Source organism: Lycium barbarum, chromosome 2 (assembly GCF_019175385.1).
Source record: "Lycium barbarum isolate Lr01 chromosome 2, ASM1917538v2, whole genome shotgun sequence".
NCBI lineage: Eukaryota > Viridiplantae > Streptophyta > Magnoliopsida > Solanales > Solanaceae > Lycium > Lycium barbarum.
In genome coordinates, this window is record NC_083338.1 from 8,334,686 (window position 1) to 8,352,899 (window position 18,214).

The 18,214-nt window shown below is 30.3% G+C and overlaps 1 protein-coding gene across 1 annotated transcript; it reads left to right on the plus strand.

The window, feature by feature from the left end:
- The first annotated feature begins 8,793 nt into the window (after nt 1-8,793).
- On the plus strand, nt 8,794-10,446 carry LOC132628309 (probable polyamine transporter At3g13620). The gene has a single exon (XM_060344107.1). The coding sequence runs from the start codon at nt 8,794-8,796 to the stop codon at nt 10,228-10,230; it is 1,437 nt and encodes a 478-aa protein (XP_060200090.1). The 3' UTR covers nt 10,231-10,446.
- The last annotated feature ends 7,768 nt before the right edge of the window (nt 10,447-18,214 follow it).

Sequence of the window (18,214 nt, forward strand, 5' to 3'; positions counted from 1 at the left end):
AACCACCATCCTCAACAACGACCACTATTGTTGTCAATCACAACAATCAATTGTCACTATCACTAGCCACCATTTACATCATTATCACCAATCATCATTATCACAACAACCACCGATCACTATCATGAGTCACCACGTAATATATCACCAACGACGTTACTATCCACCACCACCATTAGTTATCACTATCATTCACCACAAATATAGACTGTCACCACCAACTACCACCAACCTCTACTTCCGACCACTATCACTACTTGCTCCTAGCCGCACCCCACCATTAGCCAACACTATCTCCAATCGGCATCCATAGCCTTAATCGCTAGTCATTGCCACTACCAACCACCAGATAAATTTTTAAAAAATATTTTATTGATATTTAATATTAAATTAAATATTATTTTATTAAATTTTATATTTATTTAAATAATTTTTTTATTACATCTATTGAATAACGATAGTATTAATTATTTAGTATTCAAATCTTAATATTTAGACGTGTATTCAGATTCAGACCTCTAAATCTTAATACACATCTTAATATTCAGACGTGTATTGAGATTCAGACGTCTTAATCTTAATGAAAAAAATGAGGCCTCATCCATTTCAAAGATTAATACGTTTAGAAAATATATAAAACTTGTAATACTTTTTATTTGTATAAGTATAATATAAAACAGCCAATTTACTATTTCCAAAAGGGTACCTTTAAAGTCTAATTTTTTGAAGTGAATTTTCCAAGAAGAGCTGCAAATCCTTCTTATACCAATTGGGTTTATTGAATTCCTCATTGGAACTGAAAATTGAGTTGCAAAGATCAATTTTTTCATAGTTAAAGACTCCATTTTTAGCTAATTTCTCTTCAGAAAATGGAACTTTTCTTAAAGTTGGTTTGTAATTAATTTAAGGCAAAAGTCATAGATAGTCTCTTAAACTTTACTATATTTTTCTATGGGGCACCTAAATGGGTTGTACCTATTGGGTACCTAAACTCTTTTGAATTTGTACCCATTAGGTACTTTTTGCTATGTGGCAAAAAAAGTGAAGCACACTTTCCTTGGGCGCGTGACCCACTCTTAAATGTTAATTTTCTTTTTCTTTTTTGATTAAAAACTCACCTTTTGACTTTAATTAAATTTTAGAAGAAAAAAAAAAAAACATTGGCCACTCTTCAGTCACCTCCCCTCCTTCCCTCTGCGTCTTCTCCACTTCTGTCTTTTTTTTTTTTTTTAGTTTCTTTATATTCTGTTCATAAAAATTAACTTAAAAAAAGGAGGAGGACAACTGGACCGGTCTTCCTCCTCAATTCTTCCATCCAACTATTTTCCCACCCCTCCATTCCCGTTATCTCTCTCGATTCGACTTCTTCTATCTTTTTTTTGTTTTTGTTTTTTTAGTTTCTTTGTATTTTGTTCATTAGGAATATGTATCAGATTTAGGTCTCAAAAAAATTCTGGCGAAGCTCCATTTTTTCCGGCAAGACTGACATAAATTAATTTTTTCAGGTGAAAGTCCGTTCTTGCTCCTCATAATGGTGGGAAATGGGATGGGGAAAATGGTTACTAGTTGGGAAGAAGGTGAAATGGAGGGTGGCAGCCGGTGGAGGGGGGAATGGGGTTCGGTGGGAAAGAAGAAGTGCATTTGGGGGGGGGGGGGGGGTGCTTGGGTTAATTAAAAAAAAGTTTTAAAATATATTTTTGATTTATTCAACTAAAGTGTCACGTGTCACGTTTTTATTGGACAAAGTTGCCACGTCATGGAGAGTGTAATACACTCTCTTAATTTTACGGATTATTGTGAAAAAGGTACCCAATGGGTTCAAATTTAGAGGGGTTTAGGTACCCAATAGGTACAACCGTCGGTTTAGGTACCTCAGAGGAAAATGTGACAAAGTTTAGGGGGCTATCTATGACTTTGGCTGGTCGGTAAAAAATAATTATATTTTGCTAGCTAAATATATAAGAAAAATATACATTACTGAGTATCAGAAATATATGTTTTATGTATAATATATATTATGTATAATATATATTTATATACAAAAATATACGTTTGCTGGCTATTATTTTGGAGGGCCTCTATTTATGTTATTTTTCTCTTGGTTTCTCATCTTGTGTTCGTTATCTGCTTCAAATTTATATATTTGAAAACTCTGTAAGAAGTACAATAAGACACATTAATTAACATTTTGAAACATCTAAAAGGCATATGAAAAAATTGCGATTATCTCAAATTTTCTTTTGGTTTCTCATCTAGTGTTCGATTTCTGCTTCGAATTATGTATTTGAAAACTACGTAAGAAGTACATTAAGACACAATAATTAACATTTTAAAACATCTAAAAGGCATATGAAAAAAATTGCGGTTATATCAATTTTTCTTTTGGTTTCTCATCTCGTGTTTGATATCTGTTTCAAATTTATATATTTAAAAACTACGTAAGAAGTATAATAAAATAATGAGCATTTTAAAACTCTAAAAAGCATATGAAAAAATTGCGTAAAACAATTCATGTTTGACTCTCCAAGTTCGAAAAATATCACATAAATTAGGACGGAAGGAGTAGTAGACAAATTCGATTAATTCAAATAGATTTTTACATTATATAACCGTCCATCAAAATATTAGCTAACTAATATATATTTTATGTATTTTAATGTATATATACACATATAATATACTTATTTTATACTGCATAACTAGTGTATAATGTTTTTGTGTATATGACTAGTGGTTTAACTTTCCCTAATTCAAATTCAAGTTGGATATTTCATTTTTGAGAATAAAATCTTCCATGCCAAAGGCTAATTCATTCCCAGAGCTCGAATAAAAAAATATATAGCACTCTTCGTAATTATGATGGACAATTTTATATTTAAGTTTTATTTTACTTTTTTGAAAGTCCGGAAAAAGCAATATAAAGAAGACATAGAGCAACTACTTCCGGATAAATAGTGATAGTTATTAGGAGTATTGGAGGAGGATATAAGACACACCACATACATTGTGATTCAAATACGACCTTAATTTTATATTTTTTTGTATTATATTAAAATTTGTTATTTCTTACGTAACAAATGATAACATTCTAATAACAGTCGACTGTGTAATATTTGAGATATGAGGTAGTAAAATTTTTTAATTGAACTGTATTGATACCTAGTTAATTGAATCGTATCGATATCTAAGAGAAATCGAGATGATTAAGATAATTTTGAAATGTATAATTCTGGTCATACACAATTGAATAATCGAATTTTTTTTATGACTTAGATTTCTTGAAATAACTGGTAGAACCGAACCGAACAATTGACACCCTTAATTAGACACTAGCACTTTTATTGTAGGCCTTCTGCTTTCTAAGAATGACTTATATGTTTCATTTTGTTTGCACTTAATGAAAGTCTTAATTTTAATCATTCAGATCTCGATCATTAAGTATCTGTTTTTTAGGTCTGAATCTTAATCATTAAGTGCGTTTATTTTTTTATGTTTCAACCACTCAATAGGTCAGAATATATTTGAATGATTAAGATCTCTAATAAAGTCTTAATGCCATTAAATTGTTTCACCAATTTCGTTTATGCAGCTCTACCACTATTGCCCACCATTATCTACTACCGCCATTGCCGCCCACCACTATCAGGTGCGTACCACCACCTACCACTCAACCACCATCCTCAATCACTTAACCACCATTACTATCAAATATCAATCACCACAATCAACATCATCAGCCACTACATTATATATCGTCAACCATCGTCACTATCCACCACCACCATTAGTACTTATCACTATCATCCACCTCAAGTATCAACCACCACCACCAACTACCACCATTAACCTCTACTACCAACTACCATCACTACTAGCTCCTAGCCACAACACCCCCAACCCCCTCCCCAAATTAGCCAACACTATCTCAAATTGGTATCCACAACCACCGTCGCTAGCCATTACCACCAACAATCACCATATACTTTTTAAAAATATGCTATACATAATATTAAATTAATTTAGTATTTTATAATATTCTATATTTATTTAAATAAAGACAAGTTTATTACATCCAGGTATTGAAAAAACAACAGTATTAATTATTTAGTATCCAATCTTAATATTCAGACATGTATTCAGATTCAGACATCTAAACCCTAACACACATTATTTGTATATGTATAATATTGACACGAGGTAAGTTTAAATAGAGTAACATGATTAGTGAGATATCATACGACCGACCCTAACTAGTTTGGAAGTGTAGTTATCATATACTAATGTAAGTGGTGGACTGAACTGAAGATATTGAGTCGGTATAACAATAGGGTCCGATGTAGCAATGGCTAAATCAATCAAATATTGAAAGAAAATCCAGGTTCGAACCCTGGCAGCGGAAAAATAATTTTGGCGTTAATATATTTTTCTCGTCTTTTTTCTGTCTTTCAAAAAAATTAACCTAGTTCGGATTAAGTTAAATCCAAAACATAATAAGAAAAAATAATAATTAAAAGAACTTAAACAGAAACATTAATAAGAATTTTAATAGAGTTGAGATTGAACCAAACTCCTAATTCAAATCCATGTAGAATAAATTAGACTTTAAATAAATCTTGTCTTAATTATTCTTTCTTTTGTTCCTTCTGTTTCCTTATTAGTGTTGATTCTTTCTGTTATGTATAATTTATTAGTGAAATTGTCCGCACTTCGCTCAGACGCGAAAGACATTGAATTTACAAAATAAGACCTTTGATTATTATTTTTTGAGAAAAGAAGATATAAAAATTCTCATGTAACGATCTTATATTAATTTGAATTATTCCTGTTCTTTTTCCCTTTAAGTTAAACGTTTGATTTAAACAAACATTTCATCCAGGTTTAAGAATAACAAAAAAAGAAAAGTAAAATATGTTAAGACATGTTATCTACGATCCTGGACTTCAATCATAATATACATCTTAATATTAAGACGTCTTAATCTTAATGAAAACAAATGAGGTCTTAGCCATTTTAAAAATAATATGTTTAGAAATATATAAAGCTTGTAATTTTTCTAATTTGTATAATATTGACATGAGATTAGTTTAAATAGGGTAACATGATTAGTGAGATATCATACGACTGACCCTGACTTGTTTGGAAGTGTAGTTAAATGTAAGTGGTGGATTGAATTCAAGTTATTAATATTAAACGTTGAGCCGTTATAACAACTGAATTCGCTGTAGCAATGGCTAAATCAATCAAATTATTGAAGGAAATCCAGGTTCGAACCCTGGCAGCGGAAAAACACTTTTAGCGTTAATTTTTTGTTTTTGTTTGTTATTGTGTCTTTCAAAAAAATTAATCCAAAACATTAATAAACTAGGAAACCGAATTTTAATAGAGTTGAGATTGAACCAAACTCCTAAATCAAATCAATGTAGACTAAAATTACACGTTATAAATCTCATCTTAATTAATTTTTCACTTATCCAACAACTATATTTCACTTGTAAATTGTCATCTTTCCTTTGTTCCTTTTACACTTATCCATTTCATATTAAGTTAACTCCAGAACAAAATAGGATTAGAAGAAACTAACAGAACTTAAATTGAACTAGGGAACCAAATTATAAACAAGTTAATACTGAACCACCTAAATCAATAGGGGTGCTACTACTGCTATTTTTTGTGTGGAGATCATTCAAAGATCCGTTGTCTTTTCCCCAAAAATAATTATATTCACTAGCTAATTACATTAAAAAATATACACTATTGCGTTTCATAAATGTATATTTTATGTATAATATACATTCATATACAAAAAATATATATTTGCTGGCTATTGTTAGTGGGTGGATATTTATTTTGAACTTTTCTTTTAATTTCTCATCTCGTGTTCGGTATCTAATTCGAATTTGTATATTTAAAAACGACATAAGAAGTACAATAAGACACAATAACTAATATTTTAAAAGACACAATTATTAACATTTTAAACATCTAAAAATGCATATGAAAAAATTGCGGTAAAAAATTCTTGTTTGATTCTCCAAGTTCGAAAAGTGTCACATAAATTGGGGCGGAAGGAGTAGTAGACAAATTCGATTAATTCAAAGAGATTTTTGCATTATATAACCGTCCACCAAAATAATAGTCGACTAATATATACTTTTTGTATTTTAATGTATATACACATATAATATAGTTATTTTCTATTGCAGAACTAGTGTATAATTTTTCTGTGTATATAGCTAGTGGTTTTAATTAATAATTTAGTGGTCGTAACTTTTTCTAATTCAAATTCAAGTTGGATATTCCATTTTTGAGGATAAAACGTTCCATGCCAAAGGCTAATTCATTCCCAGAGCTCGACTAAAATAAATATATAGTACTCTTCGTTATTATGATGGACAGTTTTATATTTAAGTTTTATTTTACTTTTTGGAAAAAACAATAAAAATAAGACACAGCGCAACAACTTTTTGACAAATAGTGATAACTATTAGGTATTGGACGGATCGGAGGATATCAGACATATCACATACATTACGATTCAAATACTATCTTAATATTATACTTTTTTGTATAATATTAAAATTTGTTATTTTTTACATAACAAATGAAAACATTCTAATAATAGTCGACTGCGTAATATTTGAGATATAATGTAGTAAAAAATGTTAATTGAACCATACCGATACCTAATTAATTGAACTGTATCGATACCAAAAAAATGGAGATGATTGAGACGAATTCTAGTCATACACGATTGAATAATCGAAAAATTGTATGGTATAGATATCTTGAAATAACAGGTAGAATTGAACCGAATAAGTGACACTCTTAATTAGACACCAGCGCTTTTATTTTAGGTCTTGTGCTTTCTAAGAATGACTTATATATTTCATTTTGTTTGCACTTATTGAAGGTCTTAACTTTAATTGTTCAGATCTCAGTCATTAAGTCAGTTTATTTATTAGGTCTAAATCTTAATCATTAAGTACGTTTATTCTTTTTGTGTTTCAGCCACTTAATAGATCTGAATGATTAAAATCTGTAACAAAGTCTTAATGTCATTAAAATGATTCATCAATTTCGTCTATGCACCTCTATTACTATTGCCCACCATTATCCACTACTGCCATTGCCGCCTACCACTATCAACTACGTACCACCACCTACTACTGGCAAACACCATCATCAGTCACTTAACCACCATTACTATCAATCACCACAGTCAACTGTCACTACCACTAGCCACCATTTACATCATCATCACCGACCACCATTACCACAACAACCACCAATCACCACCATCAGTCACCACGTTATATATCGTCTACCATCGTCACTATCCACCACCACCATTAGTTATTACTACGCCACCACCAACTACCACTATCAACATCTACTACCAACTAACATCACTGCTAGCTATTAACCACACCCCACCATTATCCAACACTATCCCCAATCGGCATCCACAACCACCATCGCTAGGCATTACTTGTTGATATATAATATTAAATTAATTTTGTATTTTATTGAATTTTATATTTGACAAAGATAAATTTTATTACATCTAGATACCAAAAAAATGACAATCTTAATTGATTATTTAGTATTCAAATCTTAATATTCAAATATGTATTTAGATTCAGATATTTAAATCTTAATACACATCTTAATATTCAGACGTGTATTAAGATTCAGAAGTCTTAATTTTAATAAAAACAAATGTGGCCTTAGCCATTTTAAAGATTAATACGTTTAGAAAATATATAAAACTGACAATACTTTTTATCTGTATATGTGTAATATTGATACATATAAGTTTAGATAGAGTAACATAATTAGTGAGACATCATACAGTGTAGTTATCCTATACAAATGTGAGTGGTGGATTGAATCGAGATATTATTTACACATTGAGTCATTATAACAATTGAATCTGCTCTAGCATTGGTTAAATCAATCAGAATATTAAAGGAATCCAGGTTCGAACCCTGGCAGCGGAAAAACGTTTTTTTTTTTTTTTTGGTCTTTCAAAACAATTAATCCAGTTCGGATTAAGTTAAATCCAAAAAAAAAAAAAAAGGAAATGAATAAATTAAAAAAACTTAAATAGAAACATTAATAAACTAGGAGACCGAATTTTAATAGAGTTGAGACTGAACCAAACTACTAAATCAAATCCATGTAGAATAAATTACAGTTTATAAATCTCATACTATTAAATAATCTTTTTGCACTTATCCAATAACTATATTTTACACTTATCCACTTCATATTAAGTTAAATCCAAAACAAAATAGGGCCAGAAGAAACTAAAAGAACTTAAATTGAACTAGGAAACCAAATTGTAAACAAGTTAATATTGAACCAAACTCCTAAATCGAATCCATGTAGAATAAATTAGACGTTCTATAAATCTCATCTGTAATTAGTCTTCTTTCTTTTGTTCCTTCTGTTTCATTATTAGTCTTGGTTCTTTCAGTTATAGAGTATAATTTATTATCCCTTCAAACAATATCAAGATTCAATCGTATTTTCTACTCCATTATTTTGAATTGCTTAGGACTTGATATTAATTCATATCTAAATAGGGTTCGTAGTCAACAATTATTGGAATAGTTTGCACTACTATAAGTAGGGGTGCTACGACTACCTATTTTTCTCATCCGTTGAGATTTATTGCCTTTTGTTTTTTTATACTAAATAACTCTTTGATATTTTTGATCCTTCATGTGTTTCTAAGATAATATTCAAAAAAGTTATATCGAAGTGTCCCTTTGACCGGTCAATCTAATGATGATCCATATAGAACAATCACCACCAACCGTCACCACGACCAGACAGACTTCCACGGAACCCTTGGAAACCGACCTAGAGCTGCCGATAACCGCCACGACCGCCGGAGCCTCGAAGGTGAAAAAAAAATTGACCCTCATCCCATTAATTTTCCTAATATACTTTGAAGTTGCTGGTGGCCCATATGGTGAAGAACCAGCAGTAAAATCAGCAGGCCCATTACTAGCAATTCTTGGTTTTTTAATTTTCCCATTTGTTTGGAGTATACCAGAGGCCCTAATCACATCTGAACTTTCAACAACTTTTCCTGGTAATGGTGGATTTGTTATTTGGGCTGAAAGGGCTTTTGGGCCCTTTTGGGGTTCTTTAATGGGCTCTTGGAAATTTCTTGGTGGAGTTATAAATGTAGCCTCTTTTCCACCTCTTTGTGTTGGTTACCTAGAGAAAATTTTCCCAATTTTCTCATCTGGGGTACCAAGAAAATTAGCAATTCTTGGATCAACATTGTTACTATCAATTATTAACTATTTTGGTTTAACAATTGTGGGGTATGTAGCTGTTGCACTTGGGGTTATTTCACTAGCACCTTTTCTTATAATGTCAATTATAGCTATTCCAAAGATTCATCCAAATAGATGGTTAAGTTTAGGCCAAAAGGGCGTGAAAAAAGATTGGAATTTGTTCTTTAATACCTTGTTTTGGAATTTGAATTTTTGGGACAATGTTAGTACTATGGCAGGTGAAGTTGAGAATCCCAAAAAAACCTTCCCTTTAGCACTTTTTTCAGCTGTGATTTTCACTTGCTTGGGATATATTATTCCGCTTCTGGCAGTAACTGGCGCTATTTCACTTAATCAAAATGATTGGGACACGGGGTTTATGGCAAATGCTGCAGAGATGATTTCAGGAAAATGGTTAAAAATCTGGATCGAAATCGGTGCTGTTTTATCAGCAATTGGTCTTTTTGAAGCCCAATTGAGTAGCGCGACCTTTCAGGTTTTGGGCATGTCCGAATTAGGCTTCTTACCTAAGTGTTTCGCGAAAAGGTCTAAAAAGTTTCACACACCATGGATCGGGATTTTAGTGTCTACTGCTATTATGTTGGCGATTTCTTGCCTGGATTTCACCGACATTGTTGCTTCCGCGAATTTCTTGTATAGTTTAGGCATGCTTTTGGAATTTGCATCATTTATTTGGTTAAGGTACAAGTTTCCTAAGTTAACTAGGCCATATAAAGTGCCTATTAATTTGCCCGGATTAGTGATTATGAGCTTGATTCCATGTGGATTTTTGGTTTTCATCATGGTTATTGCAACAAAGATCGTGTTCTTGATTAGTGGATTGATGACTATTGGAGGTATTGGATGGTACTTTTTGATGAACTTTTGCAAGAAAAAGAAGTGGTTCAAGTTTTATGAAGTGTCAGCTGATGAATAATCAGAGGCGAATTCAGAAGTTGTTTGTGAGTCCTTTGGATCCTCCTTGAATTAGGTATTAGGAATATGAAATAAAAATCGTCTTTTTCCCCTCTACAGATTTATTTTGATCTGAAGAAGGTTCTTGTAAATATAATTTTTATATTATGTTTGGAACTTTGCTTCCTTAATCAGGACATTGTTCTTTTACTTTTCAAGTAGTTAATGAAAAAATATCTTTTATGATACTCTCTGTATATCTAGGATAGATGTATGAGAAGGATACATGAGATTGCCAGTTTAAGACATATTAACTGTCAAACTTAATACTATTCACTTGTTTGGTATTAGTAAAAAATACTCATATTTGATGTTTGCATCGAATTAATAGATGCATCATATATATTTGCACGTTGATTTCTGTCATTAAATGATAACCATGGTGAGCTAATATTATTTGCTGTTAACCCAAGGTGCGAATAAATATTTACTGCTGAAAGTTTCTTTTATTACATTACTGTAGAATTATTAATAAAAAAATTAATGTGATCATTTTTTTTTTGGTTGAGGGTGTGCCTGGGATTGGAACCTAATTCTACCTAATTGGTAGTAAGTGGGGTCCTGGCTAATTGAGCTAAGCTATTATTAGGATTTGGGACTTTTACATGACTATTCAGGTGAGGTAAGAAAATTACTCGCATATACCTATTTATAATATTCACTTATTAAAATATTAAATAGTATGATTTTATTTATTGCATACTATAGAGAGATGTGGTGGAATAGTTGTGATTTATCCATCTTTGACCAAAGGCCTCAAGTTTACGTCTCTTTATTGACGTTTGTTCAATAATTGGCCTCTTTTTTTACGTTTCCACCGGTCGCTCTGTCGCTTGCTTGTTGTAGTCGTGAATCGTGATGGTGATGAGGAATATGTAAATTCATCTTTACCTTTATATCAACTTTAGGAAGTTCGAAGTTCAAAAATTGACAAAATTGACTGATTGTTCTGAGAACAGTATCATATGCTCTTGATATTGGCATAAGCTTCCTACTTAATCACAGATCATATTCCACAATTATTTATTCTCTTTTAGCCGTTATTCCTAATAAAATTTTGGTTCTATCCTGGCAAAAAAGAGAAAAAGGTAATAAAAAGAGAAATATGACTTAAAAAAATTAGCGACAAATAACTTTTATCATTATAGTAAAATATGTAGGTGATCCTATTCAACTGATTAGCGACGGATCGGATGATCAAGTTTTATTAACTATATGGAGCTATTTAACGACATACTAATAGCAACAAATTTTGTGTGGCTAATTCCCGTTACAACTATACAGTACATTAGGCTTATAAGTTATAATCCTTCCAACCATTTGATTTTTCTTTAAATATTGATTTAATTAAGGGCAATCATCATGGAGTTTACTGCATGATGATCAACTAAAAAAAAAACATGTTTACTTGATGCATGCACCTTGATCAACTTGTGACCAAAACATTAAAAACATAAATAATTGGAAAAGAAATTGAATCGTGTATTATTGATTAATATATTATTGTTACATGATAGATCGATACAATTGCAAAAGATTTATTTATAATTTTCAAATTGTATAAATTAACATATTAATGTAAATACAATATGAAATTTGTCGACATATCTACTTTTATTTTTTACATCGTCGAATTACATCACTAATGCGGTATCTTAAGAAAACACTACCGGATCACTCTAAAAAATAATCATTAAGTAATTGTCTATTCTACTAGAGAGACAAGAAAATATTGCTACATAATTTCTTTATATCAACTACTTATAAAGTCTTGGTGGGTAGGATTACCAATTACCTATATTAGTGAGAGATAACAATAATCAAGGTAAATATAAGTTGGATCAGACACTAATGTAATCGAGAGAAAAAATAAAGGAAAAGAAAGAAGCGCGTTTAGCCAAGACAAATATCGTGACATTAAAAAGGAGTTCTAAGAATATACCTACTACTTTAGTTATTATCACGTAAGAATATATATTGGTGGTGAATAAAATAGGACATGTTCACAGCTAAAAGTTATAGAAGTTCCAAATTGGCGTTCTGATTGTATGTCCATATATCAGAGTATAATAAGATGCCATGCTTACGACCAACTTGTCAAATTTGCCTTCATATGTAAAACTTTTGAATTGTTTATATTCAGCATTAAATTTGCCTTCATATGTTAAACTTTTGAATTGTTTATATTCACCATTAGTCATGTGAAACATAGGTGATTATTATTTGTTTTCTGTTCAACTGCAAGTCTTTTTAGTTAATTATTAGCTATATAATATTCCAATTAACTAAAAAAGATATGGTTAAAATCAAAAGTTTCAAAAGTGTTGTAGCCACACAAATGATTAAATATTGTGTCAAGTCAAATTATATGAAAGAAAGTAAAATTTACGGAGGATTAAATAAAGAATATAGAACTCTTTTTTTCTTCGTTTCTTCGTTTAGTCACTTTTTTTTTTTTTTTGTCAACTAATCACTTTGAATTCACTTTAATGGAAAAGAAGATGATTTAGACTGCATCCCATTTTCTCCTTAAATAATTTTAAAATGCTTCTAAATGTTCATCACATGAAAAATGTTATTAATAGCTATACTAAAAGAATGCCAAAATCCTGGAAGATTTTTTCTCTGATATATTAATCATTTAAATGGCAAAATCACCAAAATATTAGTAGTTGGGGGTGCCAACTCAACTCACGGGTTTGGTGGCCTTGGACTGCAATTATTTATGAAGACTATTAGTACTATTTTTCTTTGCATTGAAGTTGTGAATAAACATTCATGATGTATAAAAATTTTCAGTAATTATTTCATTCTACCTAATTTGGTGGAGAGAGGTGTGTGTGTGTGTGGGGGGGGGGGGGGGGGGGGGTTGGGGGCGTGGGGTGGGGTTTGGAGTTGGGGGTAATTCTTAGAGAAAATAAGTAAAACTGTACCTTATATTTTGAGGTAAGTTCAAAATGATCCTATAAATATAATTACGAGCAGTTTTGGTCCTCTAAATTTGTCAAATGTGAGCACTTTTGGTCTCCGATAATATTTAACAAGCTATGATTATTAGATTTATCAGAAAATGTGGAAAAAGGATTTAACATGAATGCGGTTCCATTTTTTGCACTTTCTGCTATTTTTAGTCTATTTCTAAAGTCTAGTACAATTTTTTAGGTGCAGTTTCTTATGCATTTTATCCATTAATTTTGGTGTTGCATTTTATGAAATTTGACGATTCAGGTGTTTCTGGTTAATTTTTATCCACACTTCCCATAAAATCTGATAACAAGAGTTTTTTAAATTTGACAGAGATAAATAATGCTTATTTTTAATAAATTTAAAGGATTAAAACTGTTTAAGAATATATTTAAAGGTCATTTTTAACCTACCAAGGGATCATTTTTGTCATTTTGTCTCTTTGTTCTTAGGCTAGATTAGTTCTCTAACTTACCTCTTTTAAATATTGATTGAATAATATTTTTTCTAATTTCTCAAGAATGAAGTAATCTAGGGGTCTCTTATTTTTCTTTTTAAAGTAAATCATGGAGAGGTAAGTACTGTTCCGTCATCCTTAACTAAAGGTCTCAAATTCGGGTACTGAATATATAATTGCTTTTACTAGGGAGAGCTTTACCTTCAATATGAGACTTCCCGACATGAATCCGAATAATATTGAGCTCCAATGCAGATACCAGAACTTGAGTTGAAAACACATACACACACAAATAAAAAAAAAAATAAAGTACTTCAAAATGGCCCTCACGTGGAAACATGTTTGTAAGATTTAGAATCAAGTATTTGGCAAGTCACTTGTCAAGCTCTTTGGCCAATTAATACAACCAAATAAACAAACCTACTATATAAGTAAATCTTTTATCTTGTTGAAGATAATGTTTCCTTGTAGACTATAATTAATGAATAACGTGAACAAATTATTACTCCTCTTAGATCCTCTTAGGTCATCGTCCACTTGATAATAATAATAAAAAAACTGCTGGAGCAGTCCACTTTCGAGTTGAGCACCATGTGCAAATATTGAAAACACCATAACAAGATTTTAGAAATATAAATAATATAATCATGCGACGATGATTACAATAATGATATTATTATTTTTTGTACAATCATGTGGTATTCACTATCATTAGTTCAGCTAATTGCCACTTAAGGCTAATTATAGAGAGAAGTGTCTTCATTCGGGATTTTTCCAATCTCACTTAAACTCGAAACATCTAGTCAATAGAGGAATGGTCTATCACACCCATTGGTGATAACAATAATAACATTTAATATAATTATACTAATGTTATTACGAAAGGAAAAAAAATTGAGACAATAATGACATGTGTTTGTAGTAAAATCAACATTGTAGTAAAATCAATACTCTTCATAGTTCTATGTTCAAATTCCAATAAAATTTAAATACGTATATGATTCTTTTTCAGCTGTTCAAGTCTTAATAAACAAAGTTTTCAATATTTATGCTACAACAATTAGCCAATAAAATTAGTCGATAGCGTGCGTAGGCAGAGACGAAACTAGTGTAGAGTTTGCAAAGCTAATTTTAGTTCAAATCATGTATTTTTCTTAGAAAGTTAATTAAATATATATAAATTATTTAGTGTAAAAGTCAGAAACTTAAAAGAATCAGAATTCCAAATTCATAAACTCTAAATTCTTACTCCATCTTTGCGCAAGCTGATCCGAACATAAGATTATTGCTAGTCCTGCTCCACAAGATTATTTCACTTGCATTTTTATATTGTTAGTCCAGCTCCAAGAAACCTGTTTGCTCAATTATTTCAACAAAAAGAACAAAATGACACAGAAGATTGAATCACAAATCTCCACCGTGACTGCCACCATACAACCATCCCCATACCGCACGTGACAACCATAAAGATCTAGGCAACAATATTAAGCAAGTGTCTGGCCATGAAAATAAAATATTTTTCATTTTATTTGGAATTTTGAAGTTAGATTTGAAGATGAAGTTGTATTTGGTTATAATTTTTGCAAAGAATATTTCGTTGTTTGATGTACTGAAAATGAAAAAAAAAAAAAAATGAAAATAGAGTTTTAGATGTTTTTCTAAATTCCAAATACAACTTGAATTTTCGTGGTCAAACGGATTTTCAAATAGAATGAAAGAAATTTTCAGAAAAAAGTGAAAAATTCTCATGACCGACAGGTTTCGTTTTATTTGTTAAAGCTTTGGAGGATATAGTTACATGATATCTGTGATGTTAGTAGGTAGCAAACCTTGGTGAATAAAGTTACCTGCTATTTATACTGATAGGAGGTAGCAAATACCCCATAAAATTAGTTGAGGTGTGTGCAAGCTGGCCTGGATACCACTACTATATATAAACAACGAGTTAATGGTCAAAAACACAATTTATCTATCCATTGTTTCTTTTACCTACCTAAATTGTCACTCCCTTCTCCTTAAAACACACCTCGATCAATGCTAGTTTAGATAGGTAAAAAGAACAAATTGTTGGCCAACTTTATATCGAGGTGTGTTTTAATACAAAGGAAGTGATAGTTTTGGTAGGTGAAGGGAACAACCGACAGTTAGTCAACTTTGCATCGACGTGTGTTTAATACAAATGGAGTGATAGCTAGTTTAGGTAGGTAAAGACAACAATAAGTAGTTGGCCAACTCTACATCAAGGTGTGTCTTAATACAAATGGAGTGATAGTTTAAGTAGGTAAAAAAAATTAAATAGATAGATATGAAAACCCTAAAAAATGATAGTTTAAATGTGTTTTTGATCACTATTCCTCTAAAAAAAATCCTACTACTTGAGATTATTCCACACTTAGTATATTTGTATTGCTACTCCAGCTTCCGATACACTTGTTTAGTCAATTACTTCACCACCCAAAACCAAATCTAAGCCAAAAAGAATTGACAAAAAAGATTGCATCATAGAATCTTGAATCACATCCCACATTTGTATATTTATACCACTAAAAACTTGTGGTAGTAAGTATTTTTTTATTCTTAAACAAAGATCTTCGGTTTGAGTTTTTAAAAATATAATTACCTCTTGCAAGGAGCAATTTATTCTAAACTCTCCGGTACAAATCCAAATTAACTCGGGCCCCAAAACAAATACTTCATAACATACCTACTATTATAAATATTACAAAACACTGTTTTTTGTATATATATATATATAAGGGTCAAAAACACATCCTAACTATCATTTTTTTTTTAGTTTCATACCTAAACTATCATAAAGTTGAGAAAACTACCTAAACTATCACTATCCAGTTTGCAAAACACACTTGAACTAAATGTGTGAACTCACTCTCCAAAAGACAAGTGAAGCTGAAATTTTCTCAAAAAATTTGTCCACATGGCATAAGTAATGCTATGGTGGCACTTACATGGAAATTAAAAAATAATTTTTTTATAAGAAAAACTGTATTTTTTTAAAAAAAAATCAGCATTTAAAAAAAAACAAATCTGGATTTAAAAAAAAAAAACTGAAAAAAATAATTTTTGTAAAAAAAATATCAAAAAATTTAGAAAATTAGAAAAAAAATCATTTAAAAAAATGGAAAAGTTGATTTTTTTTAAAAAAGTGAAAACTAAATAATCAGTTTTCTTATTTTAAAAAAAAAAACCCATTTTTGAAACTATTTTTTCATTTTCTATAATTTTTTGATAAAAATTATTATTTTTCAGTTTGTTTTTCAAAATAAATAGTTTTTTTTTTAATTTCCATGTAGGTGTCATTGTGATATTATTTATCCACGTGGATAACACTTGGCAACATTTTTATATAAAATGAAGAGTGTAGATCACATGCCATTCAAGAATAATTTGAGTTGTGTTTTGCAAACTAGATAGTGATAGTTTAGGTATTTTTCTCAACCTTCTGCTAGTTTAGATATGAAACTCAAAAAACAGTGATAATTGAGGTGTGTTTTTGACGCTTATCTCTCTATATATACTAGTTACAGCAGGCCCGTGCTAAGCCCGGGCTCAAACTCACAATATAATTTTTTTTTTATTAAATAAATATAACATGTCACATTTTTCTACTGCATAACTAATTTAATGTATTTGCAGGTTAATGATATCTTATTGATAAATTTTATTATTATTAAACTTTCTTCGTCACACAATTAGATGATTTTAAGAAAAAAATATTTATAAGGAAGAAAGTGAAGTAGAAAAAAATGAGCAAATCTCAAATGGACACAAGTGATTCGATATGCTATACTAAGATGATAAAGTATGATAATTATAACTTGCAGGGGTCATAAATCGAATAATAGTAATCTTTCTTTCGCCACATTTATCTCTCTCTATATTTTCTCAGAGTAAGGGTAAAGGTAAAAAAAAAAAAATCAATTATTTCTTAATTTTCTAAAATAACAAATATTTTAGATAAAATATACCAGAAAGACTAAGTAATTTTTAAAACTATACCTGAAAATCATTTTAGTACAAATCTATTTAAACACATAATCAAATATAAATATAAAGTAAAAGAAATGTCGTAAGTAAAAGAATTTTCAGTCTCAAATTTCATAATGCGAATATAAAGCAAAAGAAATGTCTACATGTAAGAATCTATAACAAACGAACCAACAAGAATAAGATAAAAAAATTGGAGAATAATAAGCAACAAATGAAAAAGGGGAAAAATGAGAGAGCAACAAGAAGCAAGAATATCTAATTATTTTTTAGGTTAATAGATAAAATTAATAGAAGAAAACAACAAGAGAAATAATATAGGAGGTTCGACTGGTTTTAAAAAGTAGATCATAAGAACAAAAAGTATATTTAATTCAAAAAATAAGATTAAGACCTAAAAATACTTAATTGAAAAGTTTAATAGAAAAATTAATTTGGAAAGTTTTGGGAGGACTACCAAAGTTCTTTATATATATATATATATATATAGCAGTAAAGTAATATATATATACAACTAGCT